This window comes from Erigeron canadensis, chromosome 2 (genome assembly GCF_010389155.1).
Source record: "Erigeron canadensis isolate Cc75 chromosome 2, C_canadensis_v1, whole genome shotgun sequence".
NCBI classification, from domain to species: domain Eukaryota; kingdom Viridiplantae; phylum Streptophyta; class Magnoliopsida; order Asterales; family Asteraceae; genus Erigeron; species Erigeron canadensis.
In genome coordinates this window covers 31,294,765-31,309,748 of record NC_057762.1, presented here as the reverse complement: position 1 = coordinate 31,309,748, position 14,984 = coordinate 31,294,765, and the positions used below count along the sequence as shown (strand labels likewise).

Below are 14,984 nucleotides of genomic sequence, written 5' to 3'. Positions count from 1 at the left end.
CAAACCTCCATCATCACTTCCACATTAACCCTATTTTTGTTAATGAAGAAAGGAAAAAAAAGGGGAAAAGAACAAATCAGCCTAATTTTTAAAGAAAAGATATTAAAACATTTTACATTGTAAATTATCCTCCTTTTCCGTCGCTCTTTTTTCTTTTCCACCTTTTCAAAAATCCTAAAATACATTTTATAAATTTTCACTTTTTACTCTTTCTTTTCTTCATTAGAAAAATCTTTAACAATACCCAATAATAATAACGAAAAAAATGTTTAATAATTCTTTATTTTGTCTTCACAAAATCTGGGCAATTTTTTATATTTTTTTATTAGATGATATTTACTGTGGTTGTTATAATAATAATTTCAAAGCAAACACACTTTATTTCTATCTAATTTTTTTTTATATACATAACCAACAATTTTATTAAAATTGAACTTTTTTGTTTATTAAAATTGGTTGCAACCAACACTTTTGTTAAAATTGGAGAGGAATTAGTCGAGAGGAATAATTGAACGTTTTTTTGTTTATTAAAATCAAATATTTTCTCTATTTTTTTTTGTCTTTTTTCTATAATGTGTTACAAGTAAAAAAATTCCCCAAAGTCAATAAGTCTATCTAAAACCCTAATAAAACAAACAAACTAACCCCCAAACACTTTCAAACACGAAATCCGGAAGAAGAAGAAGAAACACTCACACACACCCAAAACCCTAAAAACACATACTTTCCGTCAAACCCACCGCCGAATCATGGCGGAGCTAAAAGTGTCATCAGAACTCAAAGATCTAACACGAATCGAAAGAATAGGCGCACACTCACACATCCGTGGGCTAGGTTTGGATTCATCGTTAGAGCCACGCGCCGTTTCAGAAGGCATGGTGGGTCAAACTCAAGCTCGAAAAGCCGCCGGAGTAATAGTCCAAATGGTCAAAGAAGCCAAAATAGCCGGTCGAGCCGTTTTACTAGCGGGTCAACCGGGAACAGGAAAAACCGCAATTGCAATGGGGATGGCGAAATCGATAGGACTGGAGACGCCGTTTGCGATGTTGGCAGGGAGCGAGCTTTACTCGCTCGAAATGTCGAAAACAGAAGCATTAATGCAGGCATTTAGGAAGGCAATTGGGGTTAGGATTAAGGAAGAAACTGAAGTAATTGAAGGGGAAGTTGTTGAGATACAGATTGATCGGCCTGCGGTGGCTGGAGGCGTGTCGAAAAGCGGGAAATTGACGTTGAAAACGACGGAAATGGAGACGGTTTATGATTTGGGTGGGAAGATGATTGAAGGGTTAGGGAAGGAGAAAGTGCAGAGTGGTGATGTGGTTGTGATTGATAAGGCTTCTGGGAAGATAAGTAAACTTGGGAGGTCGTTTTCGAGGTCTAGAGATTACGATGCAATGGGACCGCAGACTAAGTTTGTGCAGTGTCCTGATGGTGAGTTGCAGAAGAGGAAGGAGGTTGTTCATTGTGTTACTCTTCATGAAATCGACGTTATTAACAGCAGGTTGTTTCTTTGTTTTTATCTTTTTTCCGTGTTTTATTTAGTAAAGTTTGATGCTTTTTGGTTAAAATTTGTGTTTAAAATGAGGCATAATTTCCATAGGGTGGTAACTAAAGACGGGCTAGGCTAGTTCTTACAGTCTAAGACTTTTTGCTAGAGATAAGATGAAACACTACTAGTAGCGTAACATTTCAAGTGGCATTTTGGCTTGAAAACGTGATAATAAGCTACACGCACTTGAAATACATACACCTAAACACCTTGAATATTGTTTACTGTGACTGCCTATTAAGAAAGGTATATGTGTTTCTATTGGGGGGTTAAATAGTTTTAGGTGGTGTTAAGGATTGCGTTTTGTAGGTGTTTATGCCTTAGAAAGTGTGTTCAAAAGAAACACTATTTCATCAGCTTGAAAAAAGTGTATTGTCCCCCTCATAGTGCGTTTTGGGTTTTAAAGAATGCAATAAGCTACAAGCACTTGAAACATACACTCTGTAACAGCCCCTTAGAGTTTCATCCATATATATAGTTTTGGATTGTCAGTTTTAGCAAATGAAATGATATTGAACCATAATAGATAGTGGCGTCACTTTGCAATCTTTCACTATAATACTTATGTTTATACCCTTCTTTTTACCCGTCTGGACTTGAGCTTGGCTAGTTTTGTACAGTCTTGTATCCCGGGCACAATGTATTCTAGTGCTTACAGAGTGATACTTACTGTTTATGAAAGTGACTTTTAGGATTTTACTTTATCACATATGATACATTGAATGTTGGTTTGAGTAGTTTTAACATGAAATCTTGGAAAATGAATTGCAGAACGCAAGGGTTTCTTGCTCTTTTCACTGGTGACACTGGGGAAATACGAGCTGAGGTAAGGGAACAGATTGATACAAAGGTTGCAGAGTGGCGTGAAGAAGGAAAGGCAGAGATCATTCCAGGTGTTCTCTTCATTGATGAAGTCCACATGCTTGATATCGAGTGTTTTTCATTCTTAAACCGTGCCTTAGAAAATGACATGGCACCAATACTCGTTGTTGCCACCAACCGAGGAATCACAACTATTCGAGGCACAAACTACAAATCCCCTCATGGGATTCCAATAGATTTCCTAGACCGCCTCCTCATCATCTCTACACAGCCATACACAGAAGACGACATTCGCAAGATTCTTGATATAAGGTGTCAAGAGGAAGACGTCGATATATCTGAAGATGCAAAGGTTCTGCTGACCAAAATTGGAGTTGACACGTCCCTAAGGTATGCCATAAACCTTATAACATCAGCTTCATTGGCTTGCCAGAAGAGGAAAGGGAAAATTGTGGAGATGGAAGATGTTAGCCGAGTGTATGGGCTATTTTGGGATGTGAAGAGATCGACACAGTACTTGATTGAGTATCAAAGTCAGTACATGTTCAATGAAGCAACAACAGCAGAGGAAGATGAAGCCGACATGATGGTTTGACAAGGTGGTTGTAATGGTGCATTTAGTTTAATGTCGAGTCTATTGTTTTGCAGAGTCTGTTTATGGTCTGAAATTGCAATATTGAACTGAACATTAAGGCAGCAGCTAATTTTATCCAGTTGTCAGATTAATAGTGCTGTTTGATCTCCATCAATGTCCTTCTTCAGTCACGGGCTGTTTATTTTATGCTGAAGTATTAATTTTGTGTTTTTAGAATCTAAAAAGAAACTACAGCAATGACTTGCTATTTTTTTTTTCTCAACCAACAAAATATATAGGCTAGTAAGGAACTAGCATCGAACAGACTTATACTGTTATGGTGTACAGCAAGTAAGTGAACATAATTACGAATGGACAGCAAAAAAGTGAAGTAGCGATACAGGTTACAATAAATTAAAAGGGGCTAATAGTAAAATTCGCCCAGAGCTCCCATGAAAGCTGTGAGCTTTTGTTGGATAAACCATAGGAACTCGAAGCTTCAACCTCTCCAAGCAAACCATTAACAGACACCTGCTTTTGGCTAAAAATCAGCGTTGATCGAGTTTAATACTGGTCATTATTGTCATGTCTTTATGTTATGGTAAGTACAAAAGTTGGAGTGTATTTAAATGTAAGTAGTTGTATCCATTATTGTCAGTATTTTAAGAAAATTAAAGTGTATTAGATACCAAAGTTGGAGAGTATTTAAATGCAAACCAACATGTACAATATAAGAGAATAAGTATGCTGAAAGCAATGATGAAACAACCAAATGCATTGTTATGTTGGAAAAAGGTTACAGTTTACCTGATGTCTTTGTTAGTAAAATCAATATATCTATGTAGCTGGATATTCCCGCCATAATATTATAGTCACAATTTACCTAAACATCAAAAAGAAAACAAAAACCAACTGGGTTGGATCAGTGGTTGGAGCTCATGCCTCTGGAAACAGAGGTCATGGGTTCGATCCTCATGCCCAACAAGGCTGGAGGTTCTTTTCTACCTATGGTAGAACCTGGAAGCAGCCTCTCTGCCATTGGTAGGGGTAAGACTGTCTACATATCAAACCCCCATACACCGTCGAAGACGGTATTGAGACCCAAAACCCGTGGAAGACGGCATTGGGAGTTACCATCAAAAAGAAAACAACATGTTAACAAAACAATAATGAGAAAGATCACTTTAAATTACCTTGAATATAAATAAAGCTATGATCTCAATTCAATATATATATGCGCAAGAGTAAAAAAAAAGGCAAATTTTATATATCTCATTCCCAAACCCCCTAAATATCATATATATATTCTCGAATTACAAGTATTCAATATATGATGTACAATGGTCTTAAAGCAAGTTTTGAAAAAATATGATATTTCATGCTTCAAGAGGGGTATATGAAATTAACTAAAAAATAAAAGGCAAACGTCATATATCTCCCTCCTAAACCTCTAAATATCATATATACCTGAATTACAAGTATTCAATACATGATATGCTATGGTCTTAAAACAAGTTTTGGATAAATATGATATTTCATGCTAACAATGCATCCGAATTTTATTTACCCAAAGAACTTAAAGAAAAGTATGGTCGGATAGACTTAATTGTCACAAGTAGAGTATTAGGGATCTTGAGTTGTCATAGAATGATCATTTGATTGTTTAACAGCCTAGCTAGGTTAATTGCATGGGGAATAACCTGTCAATACCCATGAGGTTTGGGGAATTAATGTTCTTGAGGCCGGTTTTTTATTGAGAGATTCAAAAGATCGAGTAGACAACTAACATCTTTGTGAGTAGTTGAATACAATCTAACCAGCTAGTCTAGTCTAGTAAACGTATTTTTAAGGTCCAATTGATTATTACTAGACAATTTTTAATTAATATATATACTATTGAACTGGTTAGTCTGAAATGACATGATACATAAATATGTTTAATCTTTATGTATAACAATAACAACATATTATGAGAAAACATAGTTAGTGGCGGTTAGACACCAAATTTGGTGCAGAACCCCTCACATACTAATTTTTTAATATATATATATATATATATATATATATATACTTGGCCCTTATGTTTTTATGAATTAGGAAAACAAGATATGAGGGATTTTACACCTAACAGTCACATAAATTCTAACACCTCTCTCTTTATATATATATAGTGAAAAGTTATTTTGGGAACCCTTTTTTTGCGAGAACCTTTGAGAACTTTTCAAATTAAGCCCAACCGTTGATTATTTTTTACATGAAAATTATTTTTTGAATTACTTATGTGTAATTTTGAAGTTTATAATCGTGTGGAGGCATGAATTATCATTCGTTATACAATTATGTGGAGATTTGGATTATTGATCATATATGCACGAATATTGCTATGATTACATGTGATCGACTTGCATATATGTGATCATAGTAATATTCGTGCACATGTGATCAAGAATCCAAATATCCACATAATTGTATAACGGATGATAATCCATGCTCCACACAATTATAAACTTCAAAATTACACATAAATTATTCAGAAAACTATCAAAAAACAATTTTTATGTAAAGAACAATCATCGGTTGGGCTTGATTTGAAAAGTTCTCAAAGGTTATCGCAAAAAAAGGTTCTCAAAATAACTTTACCCTATATATATATATATATATATATATATGGGGAATGCAAATATAAAGCTAGTACTAGTATAGGTATGCATAAAGTACAAACAAAATAAATAGGTAGTACTAGTTGTAACACACTTTATACTTTTTTGACTACTCACACACTACTCTTATAAGGGGGAGGGAGTGGAAGCGGTAAAGGAGTTCCCCGCTACCGGCCCTACGTGGGTACACTGCCGCCGCCCCTTTACCGTCGGAGAGAGAAAATAAAAAACGGGGTTCTTCACCGAATGAAATTTTTTTTGAAATAGTCATTTTTGGAGGGGGTTTTGTCAAACAAGTTTTGGAAAAAAAAAATTATGAAAGCAGGTAAACCGGCTTTTCAAAAGTCGGGTTCAAAAAAGTATGCTCGAAACCGGCTTTCCAAAAGCCGGGTTCAAAAAAGAATCTTCGAAAGCGGCTTTTCAAAAGCCGGGTTCAGAAAATGTCAGGAATCTTTCTTGATGTACAGGACGATGGCGACGTTGATGTGACTTCACACTCGAACCCGGCTTTTGAAAAACTGGGTTCAGAAAAGGACAAAAAACATTGATGGAATTTCACAGTCAGAAAGACCTTCAATGGTCTTCTGTGAGGAGGCACAAAAGGTCGTGTTTCATCCTTGCTGTAGTCATAGTTTTCGTTTGACTTTAATTCTGATTGTGTTTGTAATTTTACTCCAGCGTCTTGAAGAAGAGGGACTTCCAATTGAATTTGATAAACTTCAGAAACGTATTACGCGACAGTGGGATGCTTTACCAGGTGATTAAGCTGGTTGATCATAGAATTTAACTCGTTTCAATGATTTTTTTTCTCCACTCATTTTGATGCTTTAATTTTCAGAACATATGAAGTCATATTACAGAAGTAAGGATGCGAAAAGGAGACGGAACTGAACAGTTTATGACAAAATGTTTTTTGTCCTTTTCTGAACCCGGTTTTTCAAAAGTCGGGTTCGAGTGTGAAGTCACATCAACGTCGCCATCGTCCTGTACATCAAGAAAGATTCCTGACATTTTCTGAACCCGGCTTTTGAAAAGCCGGTTTCGAAGATTCTTTTTTGAACCCGGCTTTTGGAAAGCCGGTTTCGAGCATACTTTTTTGAACCCGGCTTTTGAAAAGCCGGTTTACTTGCTTTCATAATTTTTTTTTTCCAAAACTTGTTTGACAAAACCCCCTCCAAAAATGACTATTTCAAAAAACATTTCTCACCGAATGGGGGAAAGGAGGAGAGAGGAGAGAGGGAGGAGAGAAAGGGGAGTTGATTGGTTGGAAAGGAAGGACAAGTAATAATATTTTTTTTTTCTTTTTAAAGTTGCTTGATCGATGGAAGCTTTGCACATATATATGTATGTATATGTATTGTATGTGAGGAAGGAAAAAGAACCCAAATCTTTTTTTTTTCTTTTAATGTTTTAATTTGTTGTTTATTGCATTTCAGTCCCTCTAGTTTATACATAAAAATGTTTTTACTTATTGTTAATTTCATTTCAGTCCCTGCACTTAAAAATTGTTGTCTTTACTATTATATTATTGTATCTATATATAAAAATATTTTAGTTTATATAGTTTTTAAATTTATATAGGATTAAAAATAAAGGAAAAAGAAATGATAAGGTGGAGATTGGGGGAAGTGGGGGAAAAGTGGCGCCAGTGATTTGGGGAAGATAGAGAAAGATTGGGAAAAATTAAGGTGGAAGATCTTAATTAGCAGTAAAGTTTGAGGGAGGGGTGACTACAACCTCCCCCTAACAACCTGAATATCTATATAAGTAAGAGGTTGTAACTATACAAATAGTTAAAAGAAAAGAGAACAAAAAGAAAGAACTTTTGTCATGTGAATATTGAATAGATGTATGGAAAGACACAGTACACTACGTCAACAGTGTAGCCTCTCTGGTCAATACACGTTATTGCTGGGTGTTTAACACACAATTTCAAAACTCTTTTGTGAACACTGGTTCTCTCTCTCCCTCTCTCTCTCTCTCTTTAAACACAAACATAAAATTTGTGCTTGAGTGTCAAAGTATTCATCTTCAAACATGTATCTCTACAAATTTGTGTATTTTTTTTTCCTTTTTTTCTTTTCTTTTCCTTTATATATATATATATATATATATATTTGAATAGAAAGAGAAAGAAAGGAAAAAGAAAAGGAAAAAAAAATATTTTTTTGAGTTTTTTGAAAAGAAAAGAAAAGATTTGATAGGAAAACTACTCTTTTTAAACCCAAATACTCTGGCAGACCTGATTTCAAAGGAAAAATCTATCACTTTTGAAAATGACTAATCTGCCCTTCTTGATTTAATTCATAAAAATCTTAGCAAGGACATAGTTGTAACTTACTCTCCATTTTGTGTTCTTTTCTTTATTTTTATATATATTTGAGAATGCCTATGTATATATATAGTTTCTTCTCCTATATGTTCTTATCCATCTCAATCTAATCTTTTCCTTTTATTTTGAATTTGAGAATGTAGTGTTAGTTTTTAGTGCAAAAATGTTAATTCATGAACAAAAACTAATATGTGAATGTATTTTAGGTGATACGCTTTACTCTGATGCTTTTTCTAAAACGGAAATGTTCGGTGATGCACTGTTTGAAGTAAAAGGGAATGTATGGATAACTTGGAATCATATGGATTGGTTATACCCATAACTCTTAAGTATGCTAATAATAGATTTTTTTTTTTTAATTTTTTTTTTGCAGTAGGAGATTGTAAAACCAGAAGAAGTTCATATAAGTAGTGGATTGGGTTCGCTCTCATATTGACAAGATAAGATGAAAAAGATAACAACATCACACAGATAGAAGTTGAATATCATTGACACGTTCAAGCTAGAGCTTAGGCTTTGTAACCTTGTTTGTTGTTTTGAAAAAAAGTTCTGAAAAGGACGGATCTACATAGTTACAAGGTGTGTCCATGGACTTATGTTAGATTCAAAATAATTTACACGGGCCCACCTTAAATCGAATTGAAGAAGTTATAAACGTTTAAATGGTAAAAATATATGATCTTGAAAATATGAAGAATATGAGATGGTGGATTCAACAAATGGTCACAATTTTCATTCAGTTCTGGTGGCAATACTTTCGAAAAACATCCTTCATTTCTCTTATGTAATTCAACGTCTAAATTAACATATATCCCAAAAATTGTATAAAAAAGAAAAGAAATACAGAAACCCAAATCTATGGGTCAAATACTAAAATATGTCACAAGCAAACACTTCCCATCAGATCCATGGCAAATACATGTCAAAGCAATGGGATAATCTCACCCAAGGACCCTTCTTGGAGACAATATTATTTCACTTGGTTTTTTTATATTGCTGATGTCGATAAATATCGATGGATGAAAAACCCAATTGCAGGTATGTGTTCTGAGCAAAAACAAATATAACTTGAGGTTAATAACCTAATCCTAATCATCATGAGCTCCATACTTGCATCTGATATCTTCCCCTTCTATAAGCCTTTCTACAGCATCTAAGGGAAGGCCAACCAATTGTAATGTTTTTTCCCACACTCTTAAAGAAGTCTCAACATTATGGGCTTCTTCAGAAGGGTTTGTTGGCCGACAATCTTGAGAGATGAAAGCAGATACAGGCCATTCGTCAGCTTTCAACATTTCACAGTACTCGGGCATTTGAGGATCAGTAGCTGCAAAAAGAGAGCTTCGAGAACCTGGAGAAAAAGAGAATATAAGTCCAAATTCTAAACATATCAACATTTCCATGAAAAGTCACTTTACTAGTTTACCAGAAAACTGTTGCAAATCCTAAACATATACGCGAGTTTTATTTCATATATATGACGCACCATTATGTTGGTTTAAACATACTACACTAGTAGTTGAAGGATAGAAACAAAATAACTTTCCTAGAAAGGTAATCATACAATTTGTTGATTTCTTGTTTGTTTGTGTGTGTGTGTGTGTGTGTGTGTGAGAGAGAGAGAGAGAGAGAGAGAGAGTCTTGCCTTCTTCAGCACTGAAGATAAAGTAAGGAATCAGACGATAACCAGCCTGAACTATTTTGGGAAGATCTCTTGCCTGCAATTGCCACACGTTAACCAGTCCACACGCAAGTCAAATTTCATTATTAACAACCCGTTATTTATTTTAAAAGTGTTTGAAGTCACAAATCTCTAAAATTTTCCAAATAGAATTATTATTACAATAATAAAGTTGGTTCAGAGTACCTACCACATTAGTCTGAACTATTCCTGGAGATACACATATTACACTTATGCCAGCTTCTGCAGGCAACCTTTTGTGAAGGACACTACTAAACATGACCTGCAAATGAAATAAATATGTGAGCTAGCAAGTAGCAAGTGAAGGAATTGGATGCAATTCCGACTCATTTACTTATAGCAGGGCGATCTGGGTTATAGTTTATCTTAAAGGGTCAAATACATTTTAGCCAGAAGGGGAATGGGTTGAACAGCCTTGAAAGTTGCCAAAAGTGTTTGTCAAAAGATATATAGTAGTGATTTATATAAGACTGCCCAATAAGAGAGAATAGCAGAAAACAAGTGGAATCTGTTATTTAATGTTTGATGTAGACAAACATATAATGGTGTTTCAGACACATTTATCAATAGCAAGATTGTAAACAAATATTAATATTACTAGACCATGGACCTTGTTTGCTAAATTGAGTAACCAATGTATAGAAGCAAAGGACACACCTGTGCTAACTTGCTGCTTGAGTAACCCACCATACTTGTGAACTTTCTTTTTCCCGAAACAACATTCATATCTTCTGTGTCTACAAACCCAACGTGATGCATCTAAACAGAAAACAAACACATACTTTTCACAATTGCAATAATGTAGAAAAAAGTAGACTTATTTTACTTGGAAAAAGAAACCTTAATATGTAACCATTGTACTATCCAGAGGGTGTTTGGGAATGCTCTTTTAAAAACGCTTTACTGCTTGAAAAAATAAGCAGGTACCAACCAGCTTATAAGAGAGTGCCTTTTTTTACTAATATAAGCAGATAACCAGTTTCTGAAAGAGTGTTTAGCAATAAGCAGAAAAATAAGCAATCCCAAACACCCCCGAAATGATGCTTTTTGACCTGGATCTATACTCATGTATTTGTACAATTAAAAACAAAATCAAGTATTCCTAAACAAAGTAGCTGACATTAACAGATACAAAATGCACCACCAGCAAACAAGGGAAAATGATATCAATAGGCTTGTTGGACCCTAGACCTTAAATGACCATAAAAACTAATGAGAGGACCTGCAGATACTAGGCCGAAATTGGAAAACACATTTCAAGCAAATACCATTCTACATGCTCTCATACGCACTCAATTGCATGTTACATTGACAACAGATAAGCATTATTTGCTTGTAATCATCAGACTGTATTTAAAGCAAGGTATGCGTAAAAGATGAATAAAACTTACAATTGAGTTCACATTAACAATTCGACTAGGAGAACCTCTTATAAGGGATGGCATGAGTAGCACTGAAAGCAATGCTGGAGCCAGATGATTCACTTGCATATGTTCTTCATATCCATCTTTTGAAAACTTTTGTGGTTCTAATCAGAAGCAAAAGAGTGTTGCAATCTTTTAGCCAGAAGATTAAAAGTTAAAGCTTAGGTAAAAAAGAAATGCATACTGAAACTATATTATAAAACTTCGTAAGTTTTGACTATAATTTGGTAATATGATTTTGATGCTTTCATGGTTACAAACGCATTTATGAAAAAATAGACATGTATTGACTCATCTACATGTAATGAAAGTTATGGTTTTAAAAGCATCATCTATATTAATTTGATTTTTAAATGTTATACAGCGGGTAAAGAAACAGTTCTGTCAAACAAGTTTGAAGAAAGTCGTACATGTATCATAACATCGTTTTTATCACAAAAATTGTAGACAACTAGACATAACAACAAAGAATCATTAAAATGTACTATTAGAAGTTGCAAAATCAGAGAAACAGGATCCCTTAATAGTCTACTGAATTTAGTTTAGTTTTTCAAATTGTATTCATAATAGCTCTTTCGATAGAGACAATCGTGTGTTCCTAGTAGATAAATTTGAAAAATCATACAACTAGGTTTGATTTTCTAGATGTAACTCTAGATAATTTATCCAGTATTTCGCTGTCATGAGTGTACACAAAATTTGTTTGCATTTTTTTGTTTTAAAAAGGGATTAGTAAGAAATACTAGAAATGTTTAGTTGAATTGCAGAATATGTTTATGGTTTAGTTCTGAAGGATCACTTTCTCAGATATTCAAGATAATACTAGAAATGTTCTTTAAAGTCCCATCAAAGAATTATTATGTGCAAGATAACACATGTGGTTAAAACTTAGGCAATACACACTACTGTCACTAACCTCCTATGGAAAATATTCCTGCGTTGTTTATCAGCACATGTAAAGGTCCTGAGCGTGCATTCCATGTCTCAGCAAATGTTACAACTGAAGCCAAGGAGAGAAGATCCAACTCCATCACCTTGGTTATCATAGATAAAATATAGTTAACTTGCAGAAAGTCCAAAAAGGTGACATGAAAGCATCATGGTGGGATTACTATATACCTCAATATCGAGAGGAAGTCCCTTTCCAGACCAATCATCCTGCCACTTCTGGATTTGGTCATAGGCTGCCTTAGTATTTCTAACTGCCATCACAACATGTGCCCCTGCTTCCGCCATCTGTCTGGTTAAGTATATCAAACAAAACACTCAAGTATGATTAAAAAACTTTCAAGTATGACTTTGTGTACTACTAGCAAAGGTGATAATCCACTTCTGAGTAACATCTTTCCATGGCTGTCATTACTCATTGGTACATGGAGACCATAAATTGACAACCAATAGCATTCAAGTAACAGAAGTCAGTTAAAAAAAACACACTAAAAACAACGATTAATTTCTCAATATTTTTCTCTCCCCTCTCACTTTCCTATATAATCGGCATAAATTAATAACTATCCATCTGACTTCCCATATAGGGTAGCATGATCAAGCTTGTATTGAACAACCTAGATTAACTGGACATAATCACAAGTTCACAACAACATTGCAATACTTTACGGAAACAAGAACTGTTTTCATGGTAAGGAACATTGCAATCTGTCTAAGACTCAATCCGATACACAAATTTTGTAACTTTCCAAAAAAGGTTGATTTAATAGCAACCCCAACCATCCCTAATCAAGAGCACAAATGAACGAACATGAGAACAACGACTATCTGTGATACATAAAGCTACGGAAAATGAGACGACGGAACAAGCCTCGTTCAGGTTCATTACAGCCCTATACTAAATCCCCCTAAACTTTTCTAACTAAAATCACTTAAAACAGAATCAGAAGGAAAAAAAAACGGAAAAAAGCGATAGAGAATAAAATCTCGGAGTCTGACCTGGCGGTTTCGCGGCCAATACCACTAGTGGAACCAGTAATGATACAAGTGAGATCATTCAGGGGAGGTAAAGGCAGGGGGTTTTGCAAATGAGACGCCATTATTCTTTGAAATAACATCTCGTAGACTAAATAAAACCACCCTCTCAACCACTCCATCCATCCTAACCCTTTTTTCAAACCTACTGCCCCTGTTTCAGTTTCAGTTTCTGTTTCTGATGATGAAGAAGCCATTGTTTTGTTTTGTTTTGTTTTGTAAGTATAGATCTCTGTGTGTGATTTTCCTTTTATTTATGTTCGGGAAGTGAAGTGTGGGAGTAGTTTTTAGGTTATTTGAATAGAGAATAGAAAAATGGTGGATATGACTAGGACGGGCAGATGCGATGTGTGAGTTTATCAAGCTATGATGATTGATAGCCGGCCCCAAAGTCTCATCTTGCTTTGCTACTCTTTTGGCATTTGTTTACTAGGCGTGTTGACAAGACACTTTAACCAGGCTAACATTTTTTTTTTTTTTATCGAACAAGTGACATTAAATCTTGATTAATCGATATAAATTGTGGTGTTTGGTTCGGATGGTAATGAGCCTCTCCAACGACGTGACACCACAACGTGTTACGAGAATATATTTTTTTCTAAAAAACTCTTAGCTGCAAACATCGGCTATTTGGCAAGCTTATAACATGTGAATCGGTTAGTATCGGCAAGTTTTGACAAGTTACATCGGCTAGTTTTGGCCGATGCTAGTGAACGTTGGGACTTTTTTCAATTTATGAACGTTGGGCGCTACTATGAATTTTTTTTTCTCAAATTGGCAAAAAAAAACATTTACTACACCATACTTTTTGGCAACAAATTGGCAAGAATTGACTAGTTTTTGGCTTGTACACATGGCAATTTCTTATTGGAGAAAACTTGCTAAAACTTGTTAAATTGTCAAAGGTTTGACACTACACCCTTGCCCCTTAAGATGAGATCACGAGTTTTTTTCCTAATATTTGTGCTAACCTTGAACTTATTTTGACCTCATTCACACTGTCACATCAGTTTTTCTCTTTCACTACCAACCTTACCTCTTCCACATCTATTCCTCATCTCTTCCTCAATTTAAAATAAAACACCCTCTCTCTCATGCAATGGAAAAAGCCCAACATCTTCTCTCTCCCCGTCTTCACTCGTCTACCCATGGATGAGTTTTGATGATGAGCTAGTGGATTAGCTTCGTGCCAACCTCATCCTTGTCGATGAGTTAGTGGAAGAGGTGGTGGATGAGGGGTTAGCACTGACCTAATATATTCTTTTCTTTGTATGTCATTTCAATGTTTTTTTTTCCATAATATTAATGGAAAGGAGAAGGGTGCGTTGCTTCAAAATCATCAACTGTTAATAGTTTCGTACACTAAAAATTAATAAAATTGCGTCATGCATAAGATATTACTTTTATTAAGAAAGAGTTGATTATTTCTTTAACTTGATCGGGAATTTCTCATATCATCCTCAGTCAACTCGGAGATTCTCCAATCAAATCAGGTTCTCGTACCGAATTCTACTCCATCAAGTACGATTAATAGATTACTATTGTCATCCATAATGTTTGGTTTAACTTATACTTTAATTAGTTGCGTTTGGTTTCAAATTCCACCATAATCTGATAGTATAAAAAAAGTACTGTATGAATCAAGACTTAAACTCACGATGAAGGTTTCAATTTTTTTTACTTATTTTAGGCATATTTTCTTCAACTAAACGTCATTATTAGTTTCATTCTTAATGTTTCATATTAACCGTCATACCAAACACATCTTGATTGAGTTAGGAATTAGGATATGTTTGACAACTTTACAAAAATTTAAGCTTATGCGTTTTATAAGTTTAAGTTCATAAGTTTGTTTAGATAATAAGTCTTTTATAATGATTTTCATAAATTCTAAAACGATATGTAAACTTAATAGTATTTTGAATTCTTTTTTGTAGG

General features: G+C 34.7%; 2 protein-coding genes across 2 annotated transcripts; one reads left to right on the top strand and one right to left on the bottom strand.

The window, feature by feature from the left end:
* The first annotated feature begins 652 nt into the window (after positions 1-652).
* LOC122587028 (ruvB-like 2) lies at positions 653-3,116 on the top strand. Its single transcript, XM_043759090.1, has 2 exons — positions 653-1,501; positions 2,321-3,116. The coding sequence occupies exons 1-2, from the start codon at positions 750-752 to the stop codon at positions 2,964-2,966; spliced, it is 1,398 nt and encodes a 465-aa protein (XP_043615025.1). The 5' UTR covers positions 653-749; the 3' UTR covers positions 2,967-3,116.
* A 5,576-nt stretch (positions 3,117-8,692) lies between these two features.
* LOC122587377 (dehydrogenase/reductase SDR family member FEY-like) lies at positions 8,693-13,472 on the bottom strand. The gene is made up of 8 exons (XM_043759527.1): positions 13,011-13,472; positions 12,183-12,303; positions 11,980-12,097; positions 11,031-11,167; positions 10,297-10,398; positions 9,809-9,901; positions 9,583-9,655; positions 8,693-9,288 (listed from the first exon to the last, which is right to left on the bottom strand). Exons 1-8 carry the CDS (start codon positions 13,241-13,243, stop codon positions 9,026-9,028), a joined length of 1,140 nt encoding a protein of 379 aa, XP_043615462.1. The 5' UTR covers positions 13,244-13,472; the 3' UTR covers positions 8,693-9,025.
* Between the last annotated feature and the right edge of the window lie 1,512 nt (positions 13,473-14,984).